The sequence below is a fragment of the Cervus canadensis genome, chromosome 4 (assembly GCF_019320065.1).
Source record: "Cervus canadensis isolate Bull #8, Minnesota chromosome 4, ASM1932006v1, whole genome shotgun sequence".
In the NCBI taxonomy this organism is placed as follows: Eukaryota; Metazoa; Chordata; class Mammalia; order Artiodactyla; family Cervidae; genus Cervus; species Cervus canadensis.
In genome coordinates this window covers 80,150,355-80,176,792 of record NC_057389.1, presented here as the reverse complement: position 1 = coordinate 80,176,792, position 26,438 = coordinate 80,150,355, and the positions used below count along the sequence as shown (strand labels likewise).

The window sequence follows — 26,438 nt, the reverse complement described above, 5'->3', positions numbered from 1 at the left end:
CTGCTGGCTCCCTGGAGGGAAGGATGCAGAGGGGAGTGGCAGAGAGGAGGAGGCAGGCTCTGCGAGGAAGAGACTGTCCCAGCGCGTCACCTCTCGGGAGAACAGGGCTCCTGGACTAAGGGGGAGCCTGGGAGTGCGGTGGGGCAAGAGGTGGGGTCCCTGTTCTCGCTGGCAGGGTGAGCATGGCCAGAGAGGTCGATGGCTGGGAGGGCGGCCTTCCTCCTGCCTTTAGCCACGTTTCATGAACCTTTGCATTCCTCGCTCTGGTTCTTCACTGCTTCAGCTGCCTTTGATTAAAATAAGGCTCTTGTGGGGTGAGGTGGTCGGATGGCATCACCACCTCAGTGGTTATGAGTTTGAGCAAACTGCGGGGGATGGTGAAGGACAGGGAAGCCTGGGGTGCTGCAGCAAAGAGTCAGGCACGACTGAGCGACTGAACAACAGCTTGTGGGGTTATGGTGACTTAAGTTTGTCTATGAGATACAACTGTTTTAATTTATATTTTCAGTTTTCCTCCTATAGGTGTGTAAAGATGTGTACAGTTAATTCATTCAACGTTATGTAATTATTAAAACTTCCCCGCCCTGTACGTGAGTCACTTTGTCCTGAATTTAGAGAGATGAGCTGAGGGCTTCATCCGGCAGCGTCAGGAACACAGCCCTGAGAGTCGTGACTCCTGGGTCGTGGTCGTGCCCTGCCCTTGGCGATCACATCACCGAGGACACGTCTCGTTTACTCTCTGAAGTTTCCTCGTCTCCCAGATGGGACTGGCACGGCCCTGATCCACACAGAGTTCCTTCGAGGAGTAGAGGCTTGATGGAGATCCTCATGGTTTATAAGACAGTCTGGTACTAACAGCGTTTGTTGTATGCTGGTGAATGTACCGTGTCCACCAGCTGAGTTAGGTGATCTGCTACAAAGCGTCTGTAGTCCCCACGTGCTCTGGTGCATTTTGTTCTGAAAGTGAAAGATTGCAGACTTTGTTCTTGTGACCTCGACAGGCTTGTAATTAATGTGTTTAAGCATGTTCCATGCCTTCTTTGTCCTCAGGACCTGGCCATGCTCTCATTGAACAGTGGAATCCTGTAGGCCTGGTTGGGGTCATCACTGCGTTCAACTTTCCTGTGGCCGTGTACGGCTGGAACAACGCCATTGCCATGATCTGTGGGAATGCTTGCCTTTGGTAAGAACGGCTCTTTTTCCTATCCAGTAGTTTGATGGTAGAAGTCTCCATTTTCAGGTACTACTGAAAGTATTGCAAATGTATTGAAATGTTTTCTACTACTCTTTCCGTTAACATTGCAAGTGACACCTGCTAGTTGTGAAATGCTGGGTTTTAGTTATTTACATATTTTACCATTGGTAAAATTTATATTTTTCCACTTAACTTTTTGACACAACCTTATACCATCTTCCTTCTAGTTATTTCTACCCCAAGCAAGTATACTGTAATTCAATTTTGACATTAATTACTTGGACTCAGTATCAGACTCCACCTGTTTGAGTGAGTGAGTGAGGGAGTGAAGTCGCTCAGTCATGTCCAACTCTTTGCGACCCTGTAGACTGTAGCCCACCAGGCTCTTCCATCCATGGGGTTCTCCAGGCAAGAATACTGGAGTGGGTTACCATTTTCTTCTCCAGGGGATCTTCCTGACCCAGGGATTGAACCTGGGTCTCCTGCATTGCAGGCAGATGCTTTAACCTCTGAGCCAGCAGGGAAGCCCCCACCTGTTTAAGGGCTCAGTCTTTTATAAGACTCCTCCTCCTTAAGATGCTAGCTGCAGATGTTCCCAGTCCTCAGGACATCTGCAGGTCTCATTGGCTGTCTACAGGATTGGAGGTTATCACTGGTTCCAGTAGAGCTTCCCTGGTGCCCAGATGGTAACGAATCTGCCTCCAATGCGGGAGACATTGGAAGGGTTGGGAAAATGCCCTGGAGGAGGGCATGGCAACCCACTCCAGCATTCTTGCCTGGAGAATCCCTGTGGACATAGGGGCCTGGCAGGCCGCAGTCCGTGGGGTTGCAAAGAGCTGGACGGGACTCAGTGACTAAGCACAGCACACCCTGGTTTGAGTAACTCATGAGAATGGTCCAGAGAACTCAAGAAAGTGCAGTATTCAGCAGTTGCACTTTGATTGTAAAGGATACATTTAGGGCATGGTTTAGAAGGGTTTCAAACACAGAGCGTCCCTGCCCTCTGCCTGTGAGGTCAGGACATGTCACTTTCACAGCCAGGAGGCTCCACTGAGCTTTGGCGTCGGGAACTCTTATGGGGTTTTTATGACATTGGCACGATTGGGTAAATCATTGTACACGTGACCGAACTCAAGTCTTCCTCCTTCCCACCCCACGGTTGATCTTTCTCAACACCACCCCCCCATCCTGAAGCTATCTTGTGGGGAGGGGCACCAGTTACCTCAGTAGCATAACAAAGGCCCTTCTATCATTCAGACAGTTCTGAGGTTGTTGATCCTGGGTGTGCCAGAAACTGGGAGCCAGATCCCTGAGAAGCTCCAAGAGTTGGTGATGGACAGGGTAACCTGGCAGGCTGCAGTCCATGGGGTGGCCAAGAGTCGTACATGACTGAACTAACCAAACTGAACACCAGATATAGTCTTCATTACGCTACATTTCACAAGCAGAAGAAAACTAAATGAACAAGTAGGAGGGAAAAGAGAGCTTGTGATAAGGCACAACCTTCTTTTGGAAACACAATTCTTTTTTAATTCCATAAAAATTTGATAGTGAATTCCCAAGTGATTCTGAGGCACTTGGCCAGTATTCCCATGGCTGCATTAAATGTTACATCGCTGTGAAATATGCGATAGTAAAAGTTAGCTGGGGAAATGTCAGTATTTATAGATGATAAAACAGTTGCTTGCTTTTAGCTTTCGTGTTCAATGGAGGAACTTAAATCAGGAAAACCAGGAGAATTGTCTTTGTCCATTTTGTGTCTTCCCACTAACATGTACTGATCTTGGTATTGTTCTCAATTGAAGGTAGTCAAAGGCTATATAAGCAAGGCATAGTTGGATTAATGATTCGGCATCATGTTAGGCAAGGAGTATGGTTTTCCTCAGCCCCCCGAGTCTTCCATTGAAAGTTGCTGTTGATTGATCTCTGTTTGACTCAGTTTCCACAATAGACAGAGGTTAATGTAAAGTTCCTGTGATCAGTGCTGCAAGCAGGTTCAGAACGGCTCAGTGCCATTTTTATACTTAATGAAAGTTTTATAGTCCCTTCAGCCCCAGAGGCACCAAGCTGAAGGATTGATTTCTCTTTCAGTAATTAGGCTCTGTTGTTTACTAAGAACTTTTTTCCCACAAAGACTGTTGCTTCTGCTTAAAAATAAAAGGTATTTATGATTTTCACCCAATTAAGCTGCTTTTTTGTTTTTATTTTTTACTCTTACAAGGAAAGGAGCGCCTACAACTTCCCTCATTAGTGTAGCTGTCACAAAGTAAGTATGTGTGGCTTTCTTTTTCTTGGGTCTGGGAGAATCTTAAAGGGTGATTGATACGCACTGAATTTTTAATCTGACATGAAAGTGTCATATTTATTTTAGCATAGAATCTGGATAAACTCTATTCTTTGATTGTGATAACATTTTTATATCGTTATGTAGTTTACAGATCCTTTTCAGGGCCATGTCATTTAAGTCATGGGAAACATGCCAGATACTGATATAAATGTTGAACTTGAACTCTTATAACATTTCTTTTTGTCACTTGCAAAATAAAAACAAATCCAGTGGAGAAGAAATAGTTTTGCAATTTAGGGGCTATATGCTATAACTATGCAGCATGTTAATGGTCTTAATTTCTACTCAGGCCGATACTTTTATTGCTCTTGTTTAATAGACGTTAGCAAACAAAGAAAGTGTTACACCATTCAACTGATTCTTCTGACACTGTCTAAAATGTATTTCATCTTTTGGTTAAAAATTACTGTTTTATTTATTCTTCTTTGGAAACATGATAACACTAGTTAAGTCAAAAAATCAATGTTACTAATTTGTCATTCCAGAATTAAAGAACATGTAGAGGAAAATGGCTTTCTGTGTAGGGTGATGATGGGCCCTTGATGATACATTGTTTGCATGGCCTGCATTCTCTGAGAATTATTGGCAGAGAGCTTGTGATGGAGTCTATTCATAAGAGGGTACTTAATGTTAGAAGATCATTTAGGAACACTGGCTTAGGAAGCAAAAAGTCGACTAAGAGTAGTGTGTGTCAGTATTGAAAGGAATGTGTGATATTGAGGAAACAATGTCTTTCAAGGCAAGGGTTCAAATTAAATATTAAAAAGAACCCATATACAAAACACATAAAAATGGTGAGATTCCAAAAAAAAAAAAAAAAATGGTGAGATTCCCCTAGGCAATTTTTAAAAATAATCCTTTAAAAAAAGCAAACAGTTAATATGAACATGGTAAACTGACTTGCCACTTGTTATAAAATAGCTGATTAAATTATTATTTTTATGTTCTCAGTTATTGCTTTGGTATTCTAAAACATAAAGTTATTCTTTGTGCTTTTAAATATTTATTTGGTTAAACCTTTGAAAGGTTTGCGGTTTTCACATAGGAACATGGTGGATTTTTTTTTTTTTTAGATAATTGAGAATATCATCTGATTTTTGTGATAGAAGACAGTAAGTTAAATGATGATATATTGTGCTGGAGTTAACCAAAGGTATCATATTATCCACTGGGAGTTTTTATTTTTATTTTTTTTCACTGGGAGTTTTTAAATTCAGCTGCTGTTCAGACTCAGAAGATGACTACATATTGTACCTGTCTGTTCAGAAGCATATAGGACAGGAACATAGTTTTCTGGGAGGATAGCATCAGGTACAGGTATTTCTCTTCGTTTATTGTTTCTGGATCAGTTTATTTGGGGCAGAGGAGCTGAGATCTACACTGGATAGGGGTTACCTTGGCTTAGAAGCTCAACGCCTCACAGAAACCAGAAAGTCTTGTAACAATTCTTGTATGCGTGGCTTTCAGCCACTCACAAGGGACGTGTAGTTACAGAAGCCACTGCACTCAGAGAAGAGCAAAAGCATGAGGTTCCAGTCGTAGTTCTCGGGTCATCATTCCAGTTTAGATGGGGGCGATCAGTCAGGGGTTGCTTTTACCATGAGCCATGTTGTCTAGATAGCATTGTTGACATTGGCGTTTATCAGGTAAGCTGAGGAACAAAACTGAGGAGTTAACCCAAGGTCAGATTCTCATGAGTTAGGGAAAGAGGGTTTGATTAACTTTTACCCACAGGTGCAAGGCAAAATGCCTACCCTTCAGGTGCAATCAGCTGCTTGTGCAGACAGTAGATACACCCTGAGTCCCTGGAGAGAATTATATAACCTGATCCTTGGTCTCAGACATGACAACTATAGTGTGTGATCCTTGATGGGTGGAGGAAAGAAAACAGCTGTAAAGGATATTTTGGGGGCCAATTGGAGAATTTACTTGGGTATGATAATGGTATCTTTTTTATGGAAGTGGGTATAGGATTTAGATCTTTGTGAAATTTCAGGTAGAAAGTAGCCAGTAGCTTGGGGTGGTGGATCAAAAGAATTTTTGCCCCATTGAGGCACCTGCTCCTCAGGAAGCTCAAAATCAACGAAAGAACCGTGTTTCAGAGAAATCGGAATTACTGGAGCCATATTTTACAACTTAAAATCAGATTTAAATAGCATTGAACTGTATGTCTCATTTTGACTCTTAACAGCCTAAGTTGTAAGCAGCAGACTAAGAAAAGACTGCTTGTCCACCTTACTTTAGTCTGGTGGGTGGGGCGCTATTTCCTGACTAAGAGGTTGGCGGACACTAGTGCTGAACTTCTTTGGGGTTCTGCAGGCAGGTCCTACGCCCTCTGCTGTTTCCTCCACATCCCCTCTTGGTTTGGGGAACCTTTTCCTCTTCTCATCCTTTACCATTCTCTAGCTGGCTCTGGTTGGAAGAGATGCGGCAAAACCTCTCATGGCTAATGGAACCTATCCTTCATTTTCTTCATCTTTCTGGGTTTTATTCCATATATCCCTTTTTATTTCTTTAACATTATTTTAATGGATTTTTGGTGAGAAAGGGCTCCCCCACCTGCCCCAAAAAAGCCCTGCAGTCAGTTTACCACTTTGAACCTTGATGTCTTCATAGTTGGGCAGAAAATATTTGAGAACAGTGATCACTTGAACTTCCTGACCAATGCTTTAGGTCTTTTATGTATTTTGCCTGTCTTCTTCTGAAGTTTCTTTTAGGGGAAAAAAAAAAAAGTTCTGCGTTTAAGTGTTTGAAAACCTCCTCTAGTATCTGAGGAGAAATCTAGGCCTAGATATTTGAGGGATGGGAGAGAAAGTTGAAAAGGGAAAGCCAAGTGGTTGGAATTTATTATTTTTCCAAATACGGTAAGAAATTAAATCGGTCCCTTCCTTAGAATTGCCTTTTCTTTTCTAGGATAATAGCCAAAGTTCTGGAGGACAACAAGCTGCCTGGTGCAATTTGTTCCTTGACTTGCGGTGGAGCGGATATCGGGTAAGCCAGCAGGCCCAGAGTGTCTTTCTGCTGAAGGACCTGGGATGATCACCTAGAATCATCTCTACTAGAATTTCAAAACCCAGTATAGTGGAGGAAGTGAGAGTGGCGTTTTGAAATCTTTACTGTTACGGATCTCACTGGGCTTTACTTCATTCATATGTAGCTGTTGGAGGGTGAGTGAGACTTATGTTTTTCATCGCCCAGAGCTGCTATTGTAAGGCGTTTGTGTTGCACATCACTGCGCCAGCGTGCAGCCTGTGGTTTCCTGACGCTTGATTTATCAATGTGCTCACCTACAAGCAGAACTGTGGAGCTGTGCCCTGGTGTCTCATCCCCACCAAGGACACGTAGCCTATTTTCTGAATTCCTCTGTGACCAAAGAAGGGAACCCTGGAGACCCAACTTCTGATTTACTGTTTTTCAGAAGTTGCCGTGTAATTCACATGCCATAAAGTTCTCTCTTTAAAAATATACAATCCAGTGGTTTTTAGAATAGTCACAGTGCCCTACAGCCATCCTCGTTACCTTGTTCCAGAACATTTTCGTTACCCTCGCCTCAAAAGAACCTGACACCCACAGCAGTCACTTCCTTCCCTCTCCCCTGGCAGCCCCTCTTGTACTTCCTGTCTCTGTATTTGCCTGTCTGGGATGTTTCTTATAAATGGAATCATACAACACATTGCCTTTGTGTTTGGCTTCTTTCACTTGGCAGAATGTCACAGCCTCTTTTTCAGCTGAAATGGACTATACTTTCTCTGAACCATGGTAAAAACTGGTTCTACTGGCCTGGACTTTTTCTTAGTTGACGTTTCCTAGGAGTCAGGTCTTAGAACCCTTCCTGGTATGGTAAAAGTCTTACTCTTGTCTCTATTATACTTGTACTTAATGGGCAGTCTCAAAAAGGAGTAGTAAAGGCTTTTTTTTTTTTTAAGATAAGGGAGAACATTTTAGAAATTCTATTTAGAAAATACAATTCCCATATAAAGAGTGCATATAGTGACATGACATTTTTTTTTTCCAATTATTTTTATTAGTTGGAGGCTAATTACTTTACAATATTGTAAGTGGTTTTTGCCATACATTGACATGAATCAGCCATGGATTTACATGTGTTCCCCATCCCGATCCCCCCTCCCACCTCCCTCCCCATCCCATCCCTCTGGGTCATCCCAGTGCACCAGCCCCGAGCACTTGTCTCATGCATCCAACCTGGACTGGCGATCTGTTTTACACTTGATAATATACATGTTTCAATGCTGTTCTCTCAGATCATCCCACCCTCGCCTTCTCCCATAGAGTCCAAAAGTCTGTTCTGTACATCTGTGTCTCTTTTTCTGTCTTGTATATAGGGTTATCGTTACCATCTTTCTGAATTCCATATATATGCGTTAGTATACTGCATTGATGTTTTTCTTTCTGGCTTACTTCACTCTGTATAATGGGCTCCAGTTTCATCCACATCATTAGAACTCATTCAAATGAATTCTTTTTAATGGCTGAGTAATATTCCATGGTGTATATGTACCGCAGCTTCCTTATCCATTCGTCTGCTGATGGGCATCTAGGTTGCTTCCATGTCCTGGCTATTATAAACAGTGCTGCGATGAACACCGGGGTGCACGTGTCTCTTTCATATCTGGTTTCCTCGGTGTGTATGTCCAGGAGTGGGATTGCTGGGTCATATGGCAGTTCTATTTCCAGTAAAACATGACATTAAAACATGTCTACCCTTTGACCTACTCTGTTCTTGTCCTCAGGACGTGCAGTCCTGCAAGCTGGCCTTGGTGTAGCTCAGATGATGACAGGAGTGTGTGCACGTCCCCCGTGAGTGTCAGTGCCCATGTATGCTGGACTGACCTGGGGAAGCCCGCAGGCACACCGGCATCAAGCGTTTCCAGCCCTGCATTGGTCTGAACCTGTGTCTGTCTTGCTTGGCACACACCACACCCTTTGAAGCACTAATCTATAAGTAAGGAGGTTCAGATTGACAGTGTCTGGTCTACCTCCCTTAGAAACTGGAGATCCTAGCACAGACTTTCTAAGTCAGCTTCCATGAGGGATGATTAGGATATTTCCCTACAGTCTTTGCACTTTTAATTCTTTTTCAAAGATTTTTAAAATTCTTTTATTTTGAAGAGTTCATTTGTTTTTGGTCAAGCCACGCGGCATGCGGGATCTTGGTTCCCTGACCAGGGATTGAACCCATGCACCCTGCATTGGGAGCATGGAGCCTTAACCACTGGACCACCAGGGAAGTCCCTAAACTTTTAATTAAGAGACTTCAAAATAGCTGAGATGCTCATCAAGGAAATGCTACCATTGAAATGTCCAGTCGCGCATCAGTACAAGAAGGAATATCTTCCTTAACAGCATCCTTGAAGTGATTTCTGTTTATGGAGAGCTCCCAGATCGGATTAGTCACTGTCAGATGCCCCTGTTGCTGGGTTTCTCTGCTTGGGTGACCGTGTCTATTCCCCTGCAGCACAGCTATGGCCAAGGATGAGAGAGTGGACCTGTTGTCCTTCACTGGGAGCACGCAGGTGGGAAAACAGGTGGCCCTTATGGTACAGGAGAGGTTTGGTAAGTGTTGGCTTCATACTGAGCATTTTAATACCCTCAACTATGGATGTGCAATCTAAATATTGTTTTTTTTCCATGGATTATTTGACTGACTGTCCAAGTAAAAGAAAAGATACAGTTAATGGTGGGTTAATATTACCAGCAGATATATATCCATAATTTGGAAAAGGATGTCATTCCCTCCCTAACTGACTGTAGTAGAATCATATCAAATGTATTTATTAATCTGTATCAGACCAGTTTAGCAAGTAAAAAAAACTCACGATTTAAACAGGACTATTCAGAGTACAGGACCTAGAGTGAATGAGGTGTAGAAGACTTGTGTCTGTTCTTCTCTCATTAATGATGTAGTGCTCGGTGGCTTTTGGTAATGACGGCCCCATCCCCATGTAATTTAATATCCGCTTGATGCTTAGGCTTTCCTGGTGGCTCAGTGGTAAAGAATCTACCTGCCACTGCAGGTCTCATGTGTTTGATCCCTGATCCAGGAAGATCCTATGTGCCTTGAAGCAGCTAAGCTGTGCGCAACTATTGACCTGGTGCTCTTGAGCCCAGAAGCCACAACTACTGAAGCCTACAGGCCCAAGAGCCCCGTGTTCTGCAACAAAAGAAGCCACCTCAATGAGAAGCCCACACACTAGAGAGTAGCCCCCTCCATCTGTAACTAGAGAAAAGCCTGTGTGGCAAGCAAGACCCAAGAGAGCCAAAAATAAATTAATTAAAAAAAAAATCTTTAAAAATAAAAATCCATTTGATGCTTAACTGTTTCAGAGTCGTGGAGGTGAGAACATATTCTCCTGTTTCACATATGCTCCTAACATCACAAGTAATTACAAGTTACTTACTTAGAAGCTGATTTTGAAGTGCAGTTAAGAAAAAGTAAATATATATATAAAAGATCAGTAGTAACCACAGCTCTAAGTTGAGGCAGGCACATCTCAAGTCTCAGTGCTCAGGAGTGTACAATGAGAATGGTGTACATAGCCTCCTGTATACCCTCCTGGCATGTAACCGGGCATTGTGCATCAGGAACTCTAATATCCATACCCTTTGGCCCTGACCTAAGCAGGTAATCGAGAGGTAGGTAATCAATAACCAGTATATTCAACACTAGAGAAGTTAAATAAAATTGGCTTATATCATTGTGATGGAATGCTATATTGTGGTGTTTATTAAAAAAACTCTTTAATAATTTAGAGAAAAGGTATAGGTTTTTATTAAGGAAATAAAGCAAAATTATTATGATCTCAACTGAATATAGATGTATAAGAAAGAGATTGGAAAGCACTGTATCAAATTATGAGGAGAGATTTCATGGTAATTTGTGCCATACCTTTGGCTTATTTGATTCTTTTTTGCTTTTTTTTTCCAAATAATTTTCTATAATGAGCACATAATTTTTAAACTTTTTTATTATGGTAATATATATGTGTGTGTGTGTGTGTGTGTGTGTGTGTATATATATATATATATAAATAACAAAACTTAATATTTGATTTATATATATAATTTTTTTTAAACTGTACAATTCAGTTGCATTAAGTACATTTGTACTTATATTATTGTGAAACTGTCACCATCATCCATTTCCAGAACTTTTTCTGTCTTCCCAACTCTCTACCCATTAAAAACCAACTCCCCATTTCTTCCTTCTCCTGGCCTTGGAAACAAGCATTTTGTTTTCTGCCTCAGACTTGACTATTCTAAGAACCTCCTCTTAGAAGTAGAATCATACAGTAGATGTCTTTCTGTGTCTCAGTTATTTCACTTAGCATAGTATCTTCAAGGTTTACCCCTGTTGTAGCATGTGTCAGAACTTCCTTTTTGAGACTGAATAATATTCCATTGTATGGATATACCACTGTTTATCTATGCATTTGTCGGTAGATACTTGGGTTGATTCTACCTTTTAGCTATTGTGAAAAGTGCTGTTGCAAATACTACTCAGGTCCCTGTTTACTTCTTATGGTTAAGTAACCAGAGTGGAATTGTTAGATCTTATGGTAGTACTGTGTTTAAGTTTTTGGGAAATTGTCAAATTGTCATATAATTTTCCTCAGTGACTGTACCATTCTACACTAACTGTTTGGAGTTTAAGGGGATATAATTTCAAGCTTAGAGAAATTCCAAGACTAACACAAAGAATCCTATATACTCTTTAACAAGTTTTACCAGTCACTTGCCCCATTTTTAAAATCACTTTCTCTTCAGCAGCACACACACACATACACACATAAAAAGGCATATACAGGGAGAGTATATTGTTTTTGAACCTTTTGAGAAAGAAGACATTGTATTCCTTTAAATATGTTTGTGTATTTCCTAAGAACAAGGACTTTCTGTCATATAACCATCATACAGTTATTAAAATCAGTCATCTTGACATTAATGCAATGTTCATTCTTTTTTCTTTTCCTTAAGGTACAACTGATTTATGCTCATGCTAAATCTGAAATCTGAATTTTAAATCTGAAAGTAAAACAAATGGGATAGGCTGTGGTTTGCAGGTGTGTGCAATAAACTGAAATAGGCATTAATTTGTGTTTGTATATTTTTAAAGGTAGAAGTTTATTAGAACTTGGAGGAAACAATGCCATTATAGGTAAGGCTGCCTTTTTTGTTTGTTTTCTGGTCGGCATATCTTCAGTAGTCATCCTGAATGTGTAGAACTCGTGTGAGAACTCATCTGTTGTGTGTTGTTTGAGATCTAAGTCCCGTGCGTGGGAACTTTTCCTTACGAGGCAGAACACAGTGTGTTCCTGTTTGGAAAATGTTAACCTGGGGCTTAGAACCTGTGTGTGAGGCTTTCTAATGAGGCATGTTTCTTGTTCTCCTATTTTTTTTTTTTTTAAAAACTGGCCACATGTTTCTCTAGAATAAATAAGTCACTCTTATATGATCTGTTTCCAGAAATACTAGTGTGTCTTCAGTGGAATATTGAGTGCTTTTATATTGGGAAGGAACACTTCCTTAAGGTATTTTATCATTTAGCTGTAGTCTTAGAGATTATTTAATTCTCTTTTTCACTTGTTTGACACAAGAGGAAATAGTCCACCAGCATAACTTCTGGATAATATAATGAATATCAGTGGGTTGAGACTTCATAGAATCATGAATTTTATGATAAAAAACTTCCTAATTATACATTGCTATCATTATCGTGTTTAATGCTTTTGTGTTTGTGGGGGACACCAGGAATAGAAAAAGTGTGTGATGAAGGATTTGTTCTGGGTGAACTTCTAATTTTGTAAAAGGGAGCTGATTAAAAAATACAATTAGCATTTATAGATCACTAGGCATTTGACAAGTATTGTGATAAGCTGTTTCATATGCCATATGTCATTTAATCCCCACAATAATCCCACCTTTATTAATCTCATTTGAAGGTTACACTTAGGCTTAAAATAATATGTGCCTAAAGTGACAGAGTCAGCATTTCTATCCTGGCAATCAGACCCCAGAGCACAGCTCTCTTTCTAAAACTCCTTCCTATCATCCATTAGTACCCCCAGAAAATAGTATTCCATTTTATGCATGAGGAAACTGAGGCTTAAAAAGGTAAAATAACACAACTAAAAAAGGGGTGGGGATGGATAAGAACCTTGGTCTGTTTGGTTGTACAAACTGCCTTCTTAACCATCACGTTAGAAGGCTATTTAGACTGGACAGGGGAAAATTGAGGATGTAAAAGGCAATTGGGACTGTAAGTTTATGGAAGGGGTGGAAAGGAAGGAGTTATAAGTAATACAGTGTATCACTGGAAGGGTTAATCTTGTAAAGATGATGCTAGTTTTTTCTCCAGAGGGCAGAAGAGTAGGAGGAAGGAATATAGACAAAGGGGGAGAGGAATCTGGAGGTGATTTTGCGTTGATCTCTTCAGAGTTGCAGAGGAAGCAGGAAAGGGCTTGGTGTGTGATCCCTTCAAGATTTTCTGCAAGTGCAGGGTGAGGTCATCTGGTGCGGGAGTAAAGGGCACGAGGGGTTTGAGAGATTTGAAAAAACTTCTGTAGAGGGGGGAACAAGTGGCATTTAAGGGAATGGACTGATGCAGGTGAGGGTGTCGATATTGTTAGAGAGCTTGGTTGGATGGTGGTAATAAATCAGAAGGGTCCCAATGGGCTCTCTGGTCCAGGGAAGCTGCCATTGTAATCGGCTGTGGGGTTGAGAGTGGAGGCAAGTAAAACTGACAAAGACGACGGGGTCTTATAGAAGAGATCACATGGGTGCAGACAAGGCTTAGTCAGCACCAGAAACTCCCGAGAGGTGAAAGATAAAGCAAGTCGGAAGAGGATAAGCTCATTGCTCTATTCTCGTATCATTTTCCCTGGGAGAGGAGTTGCCTCTGCGGCGTGAACCTGCTCATCTTACAGAAATTGTTGTGATGTTCTCTTCTTGCACTTTTTTTTTTTTTCATTTATTTTTATTAGTTGGAGGCTAATTACTTCACAGTATTGTAGTGGTTTTTGCCATACATTGACATGAATCAGCCATGGATTTACATGTGTTCCCCATCCTGAACCCCGCTCCCACTCTTCTGATGATGCGCTTTCTAAAGGCATCATCTTACACCATTTAGCGTCAAGTACCTTGTCTGCCTCCTTCACGACACTGATGGGTGTGTTTTGTTTCCCTAAGCTTTTGAGGATGCGGACCTCAGCTTAGTCGTCCCCTCGGCTCTCTTTGCAGCCGTGGGGACAGCCGGCCAGAGGTGTACCACCGCGAGGCGCCTGGTGAGTGTCTGCACGGGCGTGTGAGACTGTCCTGCTTTTCCTTTGCCATTTTCTAACACACTGTACCATCCAGGAAGTGTGACAGAAGGGCTACCAGAAACCTGCAGTTTCTGAACACAGTTTGACTCTCCTACTCTGTTCTGGGCTCATGGCGCATTCTGCTGGTCAGCCAGGGTCCCTGCCTTAGCTCTGCCCCAAGCTGGATGTGGTCCAGCCCTCACTGGAGTCGGACTTGGGAGATTAGACCTGCTTTCAATCCTGCACCTAACAGTGTGGACAGAATCCCATGTCACTTAGAGAATAAAACAATCTAAACACCCTATGGGGTCGCAAAGAGTCGGACACGACTTACAGCCCCAACAACAACAACAACAAAACATTTGAAAAATTTGAACCTGTTTGCTAAAAGAAAGACAATTTTGGCTTTTTTATAAAGACATTTTAAGTTGTAAAATATTTTAAAAATTAAAAGATTTGGGCCTGTAAGTCAAGTCTTGGATTTGACTTGATGTGACATAATTTTCTGGAAAGTAAATGTATGTGTATCCTCTCTTTAGAAATGTCTAAGTCTGTACACATAGTGTATAGAGCATGTACATATTAAGTGAATATGATGAGAGTGGTTTCCCTTCAGTGTTTGGGGCTTGGGAAGTTTAATATCCACCCTTAGTTTTGGACTGGATTTTAAAATGTTTTTTTCTGGGATACAACCTTGATTTTCATGAGTTGTGCTACTGGAAACTTGTGCCAAACAAGTTTTGATTAGGCAGAAAATTTGGCTACCTTTGCCTTTTTAAAAATAATTATTGTTGAGTTTTCCTCCTGTCATTAAAAAGAAAAATCAAATTATGGAGGAATTAGCTTTGGGTTTTTCCTCTCACCCACAGTGAATGTGAACAAATTCTTTATAAGATTAGCACAATCTAAATTAGTTAGAATAAGATAAGAAAATAGGGAAATTGAATCTTTACTTTTGCTATGACTTCTCATTTTCACTCTTCCTGTATTTTACAATGGATGAATATCAATCTTTTCTTGGTTTTTACATTAATCAGTTGAAGTTCTTAAAAACATTTAAGCTACAATGTTCATAAAGTATTTACAATTTATTAAATTTGTTCACCTTAGGCATTTATTACATTAAAGCTTAGAAGGAAACAGGCATACTCCAAAATATTACAATCTTAATTACATGACAAACTATGAAATGATGTAAATGTCAAGCATTTCTTTATTTGGTTAACTTTTGTTTTTCCTTTGTGTCCTGGAGCAAATATGCATAGCTATGCTTTCTATTAAGTGTCAAATATTAAAGGATACTATTGGTCATAACCCAAATCAGTTTCTATAGGGAGAGTAGTAGTCTTTAGAAAAATCCACTCTGGTACTACACACCTCTGATGATTTATCATTGGCCCTCTGTTTCAACCAACTGTGAACCATGTAGTCCTGTAGCATTTATTCTAGAAAAATATGTTTATACAGGGGGACTTGAGCAGTTCAGACCCATGTTGTTCCAGGGTCACCTGTATAAATCAGTAATGTTAAGAAAAATTGGAAGAATTCCCTGACAGTCTAATGGTTAGGACTCTGAGATTTCACTGCTGAGGGCATGGGTTCAATCCCTGGCCAGGGAACTAAGATCCCACAGCTTCACGATGCAGCCGAAAAAAAAAAAAGGCTGCAGGAAAAAAAGAAAATTGTACATTGTTAGCAATTTTGTGCATTTATTTGTACTATTTATATATACTATTAATAGTGCATTTATATTTCCTAATCCCTTGAATGTTTCTTCATTTAGTTCTTACATGAAAGCATCCATGATGAAGTTGTCAATAGACTTAAAAAGGCCTACGCACAGATCCGTGTTGGGAACCCTTGGGACTGTGAGTATCTGGTTGATTTCAGAGATTTTCTTTTTAACTGCTGGTGTTAATAAGAGTTCCTGGTTTTCTACTTAGATATATATATATATATTTTTTCCCTTTCCTGAGAGGCCCAAGGGACTATGAAGCAGGTTATTATTGGGCAGTTAGGGTGACAAGTCTGCTCCAAGTTAGGATCTGAGTGTTTCATGTGAGCTGGTGGATGAGCTTGGGATATGATCTTGAGGTGGGGTGAGTTTGATGAGCTTCTCCTTTTCCATTTCCCTCTTTGGAGTTAGCACCATCTTCCCTCTGGCAAGGTAGCGAGAGGCACCTACCTGACTTCTCTGCTTCCATTTCTGCCTTCCATCATAACCAAAGCAATTTAAAAAATGTAATTAGATAGTTCACTCTCTTGCTTAACACAGTCATTGCTTTTGGACTTTAACTTCGATGCCTTTGGAGCCCCGTTTTAGCAAGTTTATAGTCTTGCATGGTCTGACCTCATTGCCCCCCCGACCCCCTGTGCACCCTTAACTTGTTCACGACTGCTGGGCCTATGAAGTTCTTAGAGAATAGTCACCTTGTAATGAGTAAGCAGAGCCTATATTTTGACTGCAGTGCCCTGATGAATTGATAGCTCTTTGCCTAGATTTGACCCTTCGTGTTTCTCTATAGAAAGCTTATGAGCACTCAGTCATACCTGCTTTTTTGCGTATCTTCTGTGGCTGCTTTTGCACTGCATTGGTGGAGTTGAGTAGTCATGGCAGAGACCACATATGTCACACCAAACATTAAATAGTTACTGTCTGGCTCTTTGCAGAGAAAGGTTGCTGAAACCTCCTGTTCTAAGGCAAAGTAATATATTAAGGGATTGGTCTGCTCAATGGGATAGCTGTTAGAAATAATAAAATGATGCCTTTTAAGGTGAAATGAAGCAGTCTTTTTTTCTCTCCAGCTAACGTTCTCTATGGGCCACTCCACACCAAACAGGCAGTAAGCATGTTTCTTGGAGCAGTGGAAGAAGCAAAGAAAGAAGGTGGCACCGTTGTCTATGGTGGCAAGGTAATGACCACTTGAGATCAGGACTTTTCTTTTCCTTTTGCACACAAGTAGGCTCTGGGTAACTTGATGAGGTATCCCTCACTACCAGCTTTCTTTTCTGCAATCCTTTTGTAACAGGGAAGTAAGTACATATTTGAAAGAATAACAATGTAACACACATGGAACATTTCTGAAAAGACATAACTCAGAGCCAAGGTTATCTTTGCATTGAGTGCCTGGCAATTTGTATGGAAGGGAGATGAAGACCTCTTTTTCATGGTACAGGGGAAGACTGTATTCAGTGCAGTTTAAATCCACATTTAGTAGTGATTTTTAAGTCATTTAAGGTGGAGAATCAAAAAAATACACACTGCAAGCATTTTAATTTGACACATATTACTGTTGTCAATGGAAAATTAATTAGTTGGTTTAAGAAAGAAATGGAAAATTTTATTTGAGCCAAGTTGAGGATTATAACCCAGGAACAGCATCTTGGAAAGCTTTGAGAACCGTTCTGCCTGTTAGAAAGTCAAGGCAGTTATAAAAGTACTTTAAACAGGGCTGTATATTAAATGACAGTTTACACAGTCTAGAGAGATGTCATCGTGGCTCCTTACAAGCTAATGAAGGAGTGTTATATTTTAGGAATTGTCTTATCAGTGCTAGGAGAATGTTTGCTCTTTATGGTTGAGCAGGTATTTCTGCTTATGGGGAGGTTTGGTGGATGCATAATACAGATACACAATGCACAGTAGAGGGGAGAGAGGAGGCCATAGGGCAAAGAAAGCTTTTGATGGTTAAATTTTTCTTGTCTTGCTGTAAAATATGAATTTCAGTTCACACTCTATTTGTTTGATTCTTGAGATGTAGATCCAAGGCATTTTTTTCATGTACGATAGAAATTTGTCTTCATCCTTGAATGAGCTATAAATATCATTTATTATCTGCAATGTATTTTCAGTTCTTTAAAAATCACAGTGAACTGAGTCTCTCGCAAAGCACTCTGAGGGCAGACTCCTTCTCTTAACACTGACACACCTACATTTCACCTGATAGAGATGTATATGCATATTTGTACTTTTGTTACTTATTTACCTTGAGTTTTTTTAAGCATATAACTTAATCTTTTTAGAAGTAACTCCCCCCCCCTCGGGTAATATTTACTTAAGGTACACAATGCGGTATAGGATTACAGTAACAAATATAGCTGCTGCATATGGAACTGGGAGTAAATACAGGTGACGCTGAGTAAACATACAGCTCAGAAGGTGTGGGCAGAATTGTACAGGCACACTGAAGAACCGACCACTGGCCAAGCAGCTTGCTGCCGGCATCAGAATATTTTATAGAAGTTATGTGGAGATGAACTAGCAATTGGGTTACGTGGAGCTCAGGAGGGTGTCTACAGTATGTCCTTGGAGCTTTAGGTTTCTGTGTTACTGTGTGTTAGCTTGCTAGGGCTGCCGTAACAAAGCATCACAGACTGGGTGGCTTAAGCAACACGTTTATTGTCTCTCAGTTCTGGAGGCTGAGTCCAAATTTGAGGTGCTGGCGAGTTTGGTTCTTTCTGATGAGGCCTCTGGCTTGCAGGTGGCCACTTCTCTCAGCGTCTTCACATGGTCTGTCTGGAGAGAGGAGGTCCTTGGTGTCTCTTCTTATGAGGAATTAGTTCTATCTGATAAGGGCCTCACCCTCATGACCTCTTTTAACTTTGCCTGCCTGAAGGTCCTGTCTTCAAATTTAGTCACAGTGGAGAAGGTGAGGTTTAAGGCTTCAATGTAAGAATTGGGAAGGTGGTGGGGGGTGGGGTACGTTGTAACAGGATGGCTATAGATTACCTCTTTAAAAATTATGTGTAGTTTAAAATAGCCACCTATAGCCACATTTTTTCACTGTAACTTGGTCATGATGCATAGCCCAGCTCTCTGTCCTTGACCCTTTTTTCTTTTCTTTTTCTGACCAACTAAAGTTAGAACCAATAGGTGGCAGAGAAATTTTCATTCATGATGGGAAGTTATTTTGGAGAAATAATTCACTTATAAATGATAATTTTTTTTTCCCCAAAAGTATAGGCATGGGACTTCCCTGGCGGTCCAGTGGTTAAGACTTCACATTCCAACGCAGGGGGTGTGGGTTCAATCCCTGGTTGGGGAGCTGAGACCCCACACGCCCCCTCAAAAAACCGAAACATAGAACAGAAGCAATAATGTGACAAATTCAATAAAGACTTTAAAAATGGTCCATTAAAAAAAAAAAAAAAAACCCTTAAAGTATAGGCAAAGATGGTATCCTCTGAACCAAAGAATCAAAAATAAATGTTCTTGATTTTATTTCCTTCTTCTGCTACAGGTTATGGATCGCCCTGGAAATTACGTAGAACCGACAATTGTGACAGGTCTTGACCATGATGCATCCATTGTACACACAGAGACTTTTGCCCCGATTCTTTATGTCTTTAAATTCAAGGTAAAATGTGGATTCCTTCTCTCTTTTCTCTAGTTTAATGTTGAAACAAATGAGAAAACCAGGAGAAAATAAAGGCATATTAAATTTCACTCAGTTAGCCTTTTGGGGAGGTTTTATAAAATGACTCTGATTAGTAGAGATTTGAAAGTTAAGGACAAAATAGGATGATCTGAACACTTTAAGCAATAAAGCATGTTAAGCTAGATGCCAGGGGAATTGAGACAAGCCAAGGGCCAATGTTGAAATTGGTGGAGAATGTGGCCCACATTGTCTGTATCACCTGATTCTGAGCTGTGTACGCTATGCAACCATCTTGTGCACAAAAGGGACCAGGTAGTTTGATAGTCTGAGTGCTCAATATCAGTGGACAAAATGAGAAGGTAGAAATGTACAGCTACAACCTGTATCAGAGGACAGGCTGCAGAGGTTTCAGCAGATGTAGGTGTCTAGAGGGTCTCCTTCCTCACGTGCAACAGGCCCTACTCTGCCAGCAGAAGCTTAGAGATTGAATCGAGGCTTGGCTACTGTGATTAACAGTTAAAGGGTAATGAGACATACCTTGTTGCAATGATGTGATTGCATGAATTAAAATCTTGCTTTAAACTGTCTATTTTTGCTCCACATAATGTGACTATAAATTGTAATGTCATGTTTTGTCATGTGTCTACGTGTTTGAGTTCCTGAGCATATCATTTAACCCCTCTTGCCTAATCTGTAAATTTGGGATAACATTGAGCCTGCGTCATTGGCTGAGAATTAAATATATAAATGCATGTTCAATGTCAGTGTGTTTGTGTTGCATGTAGTAAGGGCTTAGTAAATAATAGATCTTGTATGTAGTGGCCTGACATGGAAGAATGTACTTGTGTGTGTGTGTGTGTTTTAATATTTATTTATTTGGCTTTGCTGGGTCTTTGTATGGAAACTCTTAGTTGCAGCATATGGGATCTAGTTCCCTGATGAGGGATGGAACCCAGATCCCCAGAGTTGGGAGCTCTGAGTCTTAGCCACTGGACAGCCAAGCACGTCCCATTATATGTTTTTCTCAAAGTTCATTTGAGGGGAAGATCCCACAAAGCACTGTATTAGGAAGATGTTGACTCCTTAGTTCCCCTACGATTATCCTGGTACATTTTATGGAATGAGTTTACCATTAGTGATTGGACCTGACGCTGTATCATCTAACAGCTTCCAATGTTTGTCCTTTTAGAATGAAGATGAGGTCTTTGCGTGGAATAATGAAGTCAAACAGGGACTTTCAAGTAGCATCTTTACCAAGGATATGGGCAGAATCTTTCGCTGGCTTGGGTATAACTTTGTCTATTTTTAAAATGAATATAAGTCTGATTTGTGTGGTGAATCGACTTTACAAAAAAGAAAATGAAGCCATCATAGGTGAAAATCTGTTTTTCAGCATTGAGAATCTTAGAAGTTTTGTTTGGCTTATTTATTTATTCATTTTTGTATATATATATATATTTTAAACTTCCCTATATTTTGCTTTCACTGTGCCTCCCTTTTTATATACGCAGACCAAAAGGATCAGATTGTGGCATTGTAAACGTCAACATTCCGACGAGTGGGGCTGAGATTGGAGGTGCATTTGGTATGTAGAGAATGCTTTTTCCTTTACCATGCTGGACAACTTGTGTGAAACATTGTCTGCCAGGGAAGCATAGAGACTTGGTATCCAAAGCTTTTATTAGGAGTTGGTCACACAGGCATGCAAGGCCTAACGTGCCCCCCACATTTCAGACTCTCAGAAGGAAAACAGGTAATAAACATAAACTACATTGTTGGCCCAGTGAGACCATATGGGGAACTGGTTAGCCTGTAAATTCCCAGATGCTAGCGGCATTGTAAACAGATCTGCTGTGTATTTTCTGCACAGATTGTAGCTTTTCTCAGACTTTGAAGTTATAAATTACTTGTCTTCTGGTTTCCATTACTGTAGTTGAAAAGCCCAGTCCACTTTGATTTCTGATCTTTCCCCTCATTTCAAAAGTTTGGGGTCTATTATTTATGTCTGATGTTCTGAAATGCTTCAGTAATATGCTTCAGTGGAGATCTTGGTAAAATTCTTGTTGCACAGTCAGTGGGCTAGTAATTGGCCTTAGCATTGGAACTCACAGATTTTAGTTGTGGAAAGTTTTTGATAGTTTTATTTTGTTTTGGTGGTGTTTGAGGTTTTTTCCCTTTGATTTTTTTCTGTTTTAATTTCTAGAACTCCTATTATTTGAATGTTATCTCTTGAAGAATTAGATATCTAATTTTGTTTTTTTTTTTCCCTTTATCTCATTAGTCTTTTTGAGAGATTTCTTCAAACTTTTCTTCTAATCCTTCTCTCAAGTTTTTTCTCTTACAAAAAACAATATTAAGTGTACTTTGATAGCATACTTTTAAGTGTAACCTTTTCTTGTTTTGTGGAATCATTATCTTTTTATAATCTCTTTTAAAATATTAAGATAACATTTGAACATTTTATTACAAGATCAGTTTATGAACATTTTAGAAAATTATATACAGATAAGCATCAATGGGAAAATAAATTATATTTCCCTTGTCTAGAGGTTTCTACTCTTAACACCTTGGTCTAATGGTAAGGTTTTTTTAAGGTTTCCTTCTGCTGCTTGATATTTCTATTTTTTGTTAGTTCCTTTAACTTTATTTTCCAAAGTAGTTCCCTTTTTTGTGTTTATTTTGGTCTCTGTCTTTTATGTATTTATTTGCAAAGGAGCTACTCTGGCCACAGGTGAAGTAACTGGTCAGGTAGCTCTGGTCCCCTGGTGCCTTCATTTCCATGGTACTAAGTGGGAGCCCACAGAGGCGCTGCTATATGTATACACACACATACAATATATGCTATGCATAGAGTCACGAGCTATTTGTGCACTTCTCTAGGAGGGGAGAAACACACTGGCGGGGGCAGGGAGTCGGGCAGTGACGCCTGGAAGCAGTACATGAGAAGATCTACTTGGTAAGAGAAGGCTTTGGGGAAGCGGTTTGGCCTTACAGCCTCTGGAACATGCTCCTACACATTTCTGCTTTCTGCTCTGTGTTCGTGTAATTTCTCTTCATTTTGTGTTTCTAACGTTCCACAGCTCTCCCCTCCCTGATCATCCACTTGGTACTATTATTTTCCTAACTGTCTTGGGAGAGTGCCCAGCGCCTGACTGTGGAACCAGTGGTTTCTGTCTAGGGACAGCACCGTAGCAAAACACTTGGTGTCAGCCAGCAGGATAAAGTGGAAGAGGCTGTCCTTTGAGTTTTTTCATTGGGTGCAGTCAACCCACCCCTGCAGTCTACCAGGGTAGAAGGAATGGAGCTGGGCAGGCTGCCTGCAGGCCTGGCTAGTGAGTGGGGGGCGGATCCTGCTCTCTGGGAGTAGCGAACATAAGCCTTAAAAGTAGAAGCAGGTTCACCCAGCACAAGGGTAGCTGGTGAGGGAACATGTTGCTGGGAGATTTCGATTAGGACTTTTTACTTGTTTTCTATTTTCCCTCTCCTTTAAATAGAAATCGCTTTATCCAAGTGCAATAAGATGGTATGGAAGGCCCGTGCGGTGTTAGGTGTTAGAGGAGCGCGGGTGAGGAGCCAGGACACTGTCTTGGTCTCATTTGCTGCTGCTTACTGGCTCTAAAACCTCAGGAGGAGCAGGTCGGGGGTTCTCCAGCAACTTCATGTAGGTCAGGAATTTTTTTTTTCCCCTCCAGCTTTTCTGAGGTATATTATTGACAAAATCACAATATATTTAAAAAGTATAACATGATGATTTACATATGCCTACATTGTGAAAAGATTCCCACAGTCAAGTTAGCACATCCTTAATTGCATCAGAGCATTGTATGTGTGTGTGTGTGCATGCATGCTTAAGATCTGTTCTTAGCAAATTTTTGAAGGTATGTCAGGAGTTTCTGAGGTGCTTTGGCTATGGCTTGTTTAGTCTCAGACATACGCACGCTCTTTGCCTGATTCCCTTTTGTTGAAGACAGTCTTGTTCCTTATATTTGTCTTGTGTACATGGGATCTAGGGGACCAAGCATGTATTAAGAGCTGCAGCCTTTTTGGAAGCCATTTAACGGGGACACTCTGTGTCAGGAGTAAAGCCAGATGGTTAAAAGGGAACCTTTTATTTTCTAAATTATTATAGTTCCTTATTCTATTTCTATCAAATGTGAATCCCTGTGTTTTTCCTACTAATTCACTGCATGTTGTTGAGAGACATAAAGATGATGAAGTTATAGTCTCCATATTCTTTACACCCTGAAAACCACAACTAACACATATGCTGTGTGTCTTTTCAGACTTTTGTGTTTCTCCTTTTTTTTTTTCTTTTATAAAACTGGACCTATACTAACTTTTTTGTATACTAATTTTTTTCACCAACTTATAACTTGAACATTTGCCCTTGTTAATATATGCAGATCAGCTACATTTTTTTCATGGCATAAAAAAAATCCTCTATTACATGTGTACTATCCTTCATTTAATTTTGTTCATTTTTTACCCCCTTAGTACCATCAACTACAGTAAGGACCTCCCTCTGGCCCAAGGAATCAAGTTTCAGTAAAAAAGTGCTTTAAATTGACATTTCAAGCTTTTTACGCATTGTTGTAACTCTTTCTTCTGAAGAAGACAAAGAAAATGAGTGTTTGCTTTGAATAAATGCATCATTTTGAATATGACGGTGGTTAATCCCTTATGCTTCTGAGGCCTAAATCAAGAGACTCACTTTTAAAAAAATAAAACTTTTCATGACATCGTCTCAAGTAATAAAAAGCAATTTTTATGTTACTGATTTTTTACATTTAGGATTATTTTTATAATTTAGAAAAAAAAATAGTACATGTCATGGTGGGAATTTGGAAAAAATCGGAACATGATAGAGAAGAAAATAGAAGTCTGGTCTGTGGATGCAGGAACATCTCCTAAGCAAATAAATCAGTGGCGGGCTTGATCACATCACCCTCACACCCTGGAAAGGGTGTGATTGAAGAGAGTGTCCCTTGTTTATGGAGGACCATAGCACAGTCATGCTTGTGATCGACTTGCTGTTTAAGATGCCTGAGGGCATTCATCACCGTCACAGCTTCTCTCGCTCAGGATCACCTGTGTCACCACAGAAGAAATTTGCGAGACAGATGGGGATTTTGCCCCTGCCCCACCTAGAACCTGCACGTGTGGATGACTGGACTTCTACGCAAAGCACCTCTGGATTTCTTAGGCAACCTCAGACCATCCTTTTTAGCTGTTAGGCTTCTGTAATTGCCTTTAGGTTTGTTCTTAGAGAATACCAAGTGTGTAGCAGCATGTGTTTGCAGTGACCTCGGCATAGTTCACTTTCTCTTTGCTGAGCATCTGCCTCCTTCTCTTGAGAATCTGCCCAGCAGCCCCTGGAGTGGTTCAGCCAAGGGCCCTTCCAGGCGCACACTGGCTCCTGCAGTTCCATCTTCCTGGCAGCCTTCGCCCCCCCTAATGGGTAGCAGCTACTCGCCAGCTTGACTCCTGCTAGACTGGACTGGGCAGAAGCCTTGGAAGAAGGTGATGTTTGTACAGGACCTGATGGGTCAGGGTGGACTGGAGAGATGTAGACAACGGGCAAAGAGTTTGGGGTTGAGTTATGACCGAGAAGCAAGCAAATGAAAAGACCAACCAATTGTAAACTTGTCAGGGAAGGACCGGTATTCATTGCATGTTCCATGGCCCAGCTGTGACTAGTGTTCATCTAGGTAAAGCTGTGGTCAACCTTGAATATTAAGCCAAGCATGGTGATAAACCTTTTGAGAGCATGTTGGCAGAAGTTCAGGGGTTGAGAGTAGGTTAGAAAGGCAGGCAGTTTATGTTCTGTGGTGGAGGAGCAATGTCTAAAGTTATAAAACAGGAAATACCAATGTAGGCTTATAAAGATAGGAAATTCTGAAAAAAATCTTTGCTTCAGGAGAAGGTAAATTGGTTGGGGGGAAGGGACATGGAGAAGGAGGCATTGCTGTTTTCCATAACAGGTCTTGTAGAGCTGTTTGTCTCTTTAAATCAAGAGGATATATAACTTTGATTAAAAATGAAAGCCAATGAAAAAGAAAATGATGTTGGAGAATCAGGTGCTTGAAATCCTCCATTTCTTGATCTCGTTTCCACCACCCCTGCTCCCTAGCACACATACCCGCACACTTGTCTGTTTCCCATTATTGAACTAGGGACTCCTTTTAAACATCTCATGAAATGATTGTGCTGAAAGCCAAGTTTTCTTCCATGTTTTGAAGTTCAGAATAGACTAAATCACCTTGTATTGATATATACATACTTTTTAATATAAGCCGATGCTTGAGAAAATTGCTGTTTGGGCATTTGTTTTTTAAAAAAAAAACTTGCCATGGTTTTTCTTTGTAAGTTGCAGTGCTAGGTCTTGTAGCCCTGACTATAGAATATAGTCTATATAATAGTCTATATTATACATATAGAATATTCTATATTCTATAGAAGATAGAAAATAAAGCACTATTTTAAAACATTTTTAGGAACCATGTAGTTACTGGCTGTTTACGTTTTGTGGAATTCTATGAGATTAATAGTGATTGAAATGTTTTTTTTATACCCAGTTTTTTTCCAAGCATTTTATTTTTTAACAAGTATTCTGAAACACAAGCTGTGTTGGTGTTTTAATTTTAAATTTTTTACATTTATAATTTCTCTCCAGGTATTTAAGGAGGTTCTCCATCTTCCTGTGTATCTCCTGAAGCCTTGCCACGCTAGCCAATTTGAAATAATAATCTCCAATACAGTGGTGAGAGGAATACCAGCCGCTCTAATCTTAGGTTATAAAAGTCAAGTCAAACTGATTGCAAAAGTTTTCTTTGAAACTAATTCCATTTTCTACATCTTTCTAGCAACAAGGACATTTTTTGCTGTGACATTTATTAAAAAATTTTGCCTTTAAATGGCCCTCTTTGTTTTATTACTGGTTTAATAAAATTTACTCATATTTTTAGCCGTAGAAGTTAAAATGTACATCTATCTGTGTATGCATTATTTCTGGCCATGTTTAAGGTGCTGGGAGTCCTAGGCCTGTGCTGCTGATTACTGGTTACTTACTGGTTACACTGAATCCCTCTGTGACTGTCTGACCCTCCCTGAGTGCTGTAGCCATACTGCGAGAGTTCCTGCCTCCACAGTGGACCTGAGCAGCTGTGATTAGCATTTCCACTCTATGGGACAGTAAC

General features: G+C 40.4%; 1 protein-coding gene across 2 annotated transcripts in view; it reads left to right on the top strand.

Moving 5' to 3' along the window:
* ALDH7A1 (aldehyde dehydrogenase 7 family member A1) overlaps nt 1–26,156 on the top strand; it is a 37,337-nt gene extending 11,181 nt beyond the window's left edge. The window contains exons 6-19 of one of the 2 annotated variants that reach the window (XR_006269048.1): nt 1,051–1,183; nt 3,417–3,461; nt 6,456–6,533; nt 9,019–9,116; nt 11,677–11,718; nt 13,752–13,846; nt 15,648–15,732; nt 16,670–16,776; nt 19,105–19,221; nt 20,432–20,529; nt 20,754–20,827; nt 22,123–22,198; nt 23,737–24,762; nt 25,916–26,156. Coding sequence is in view for 1 of the 2 variants with exons in the window: in XM_043465938.1 (XP_043321873.1) it covers nt 1,051–1,183; nt 3,417–3,461; nt 6,456–6,533; nt 9,019–9,116; nt 11,677–11,718; nt 13,752–13,846; nt 15,648–15,732; nt 16,670–16,776; nt 19,105–19,221; nt 20,432–20,529; nt 20,754–20,827; nt 22,123–22,198; nt 23,737–23,791 (1,103 nt within the window). In the remaining variant the exon portion in view is untranslated. Of the gene's footprint in view, nt 1–1,050; nt 1,184–3,416; nt 3,462–6,455; nt 6,534–9,018; nt 9,117–11,676; nt 11,719–13,751; nt 13,847–15,647; nt 15,733–16,669; nt 16,777–19,104; nt 19,222–20,431; nt 20,530–20,753; nt 20,828–22,122; nt 22,199–23,736 lie in introns of both variants that reach the window. The other variant, XM_043465938.1, reaches the window with a different exon arrangement.
* Nucleotides 26,157–26,438: the final 282 nt, after the last annotated feature.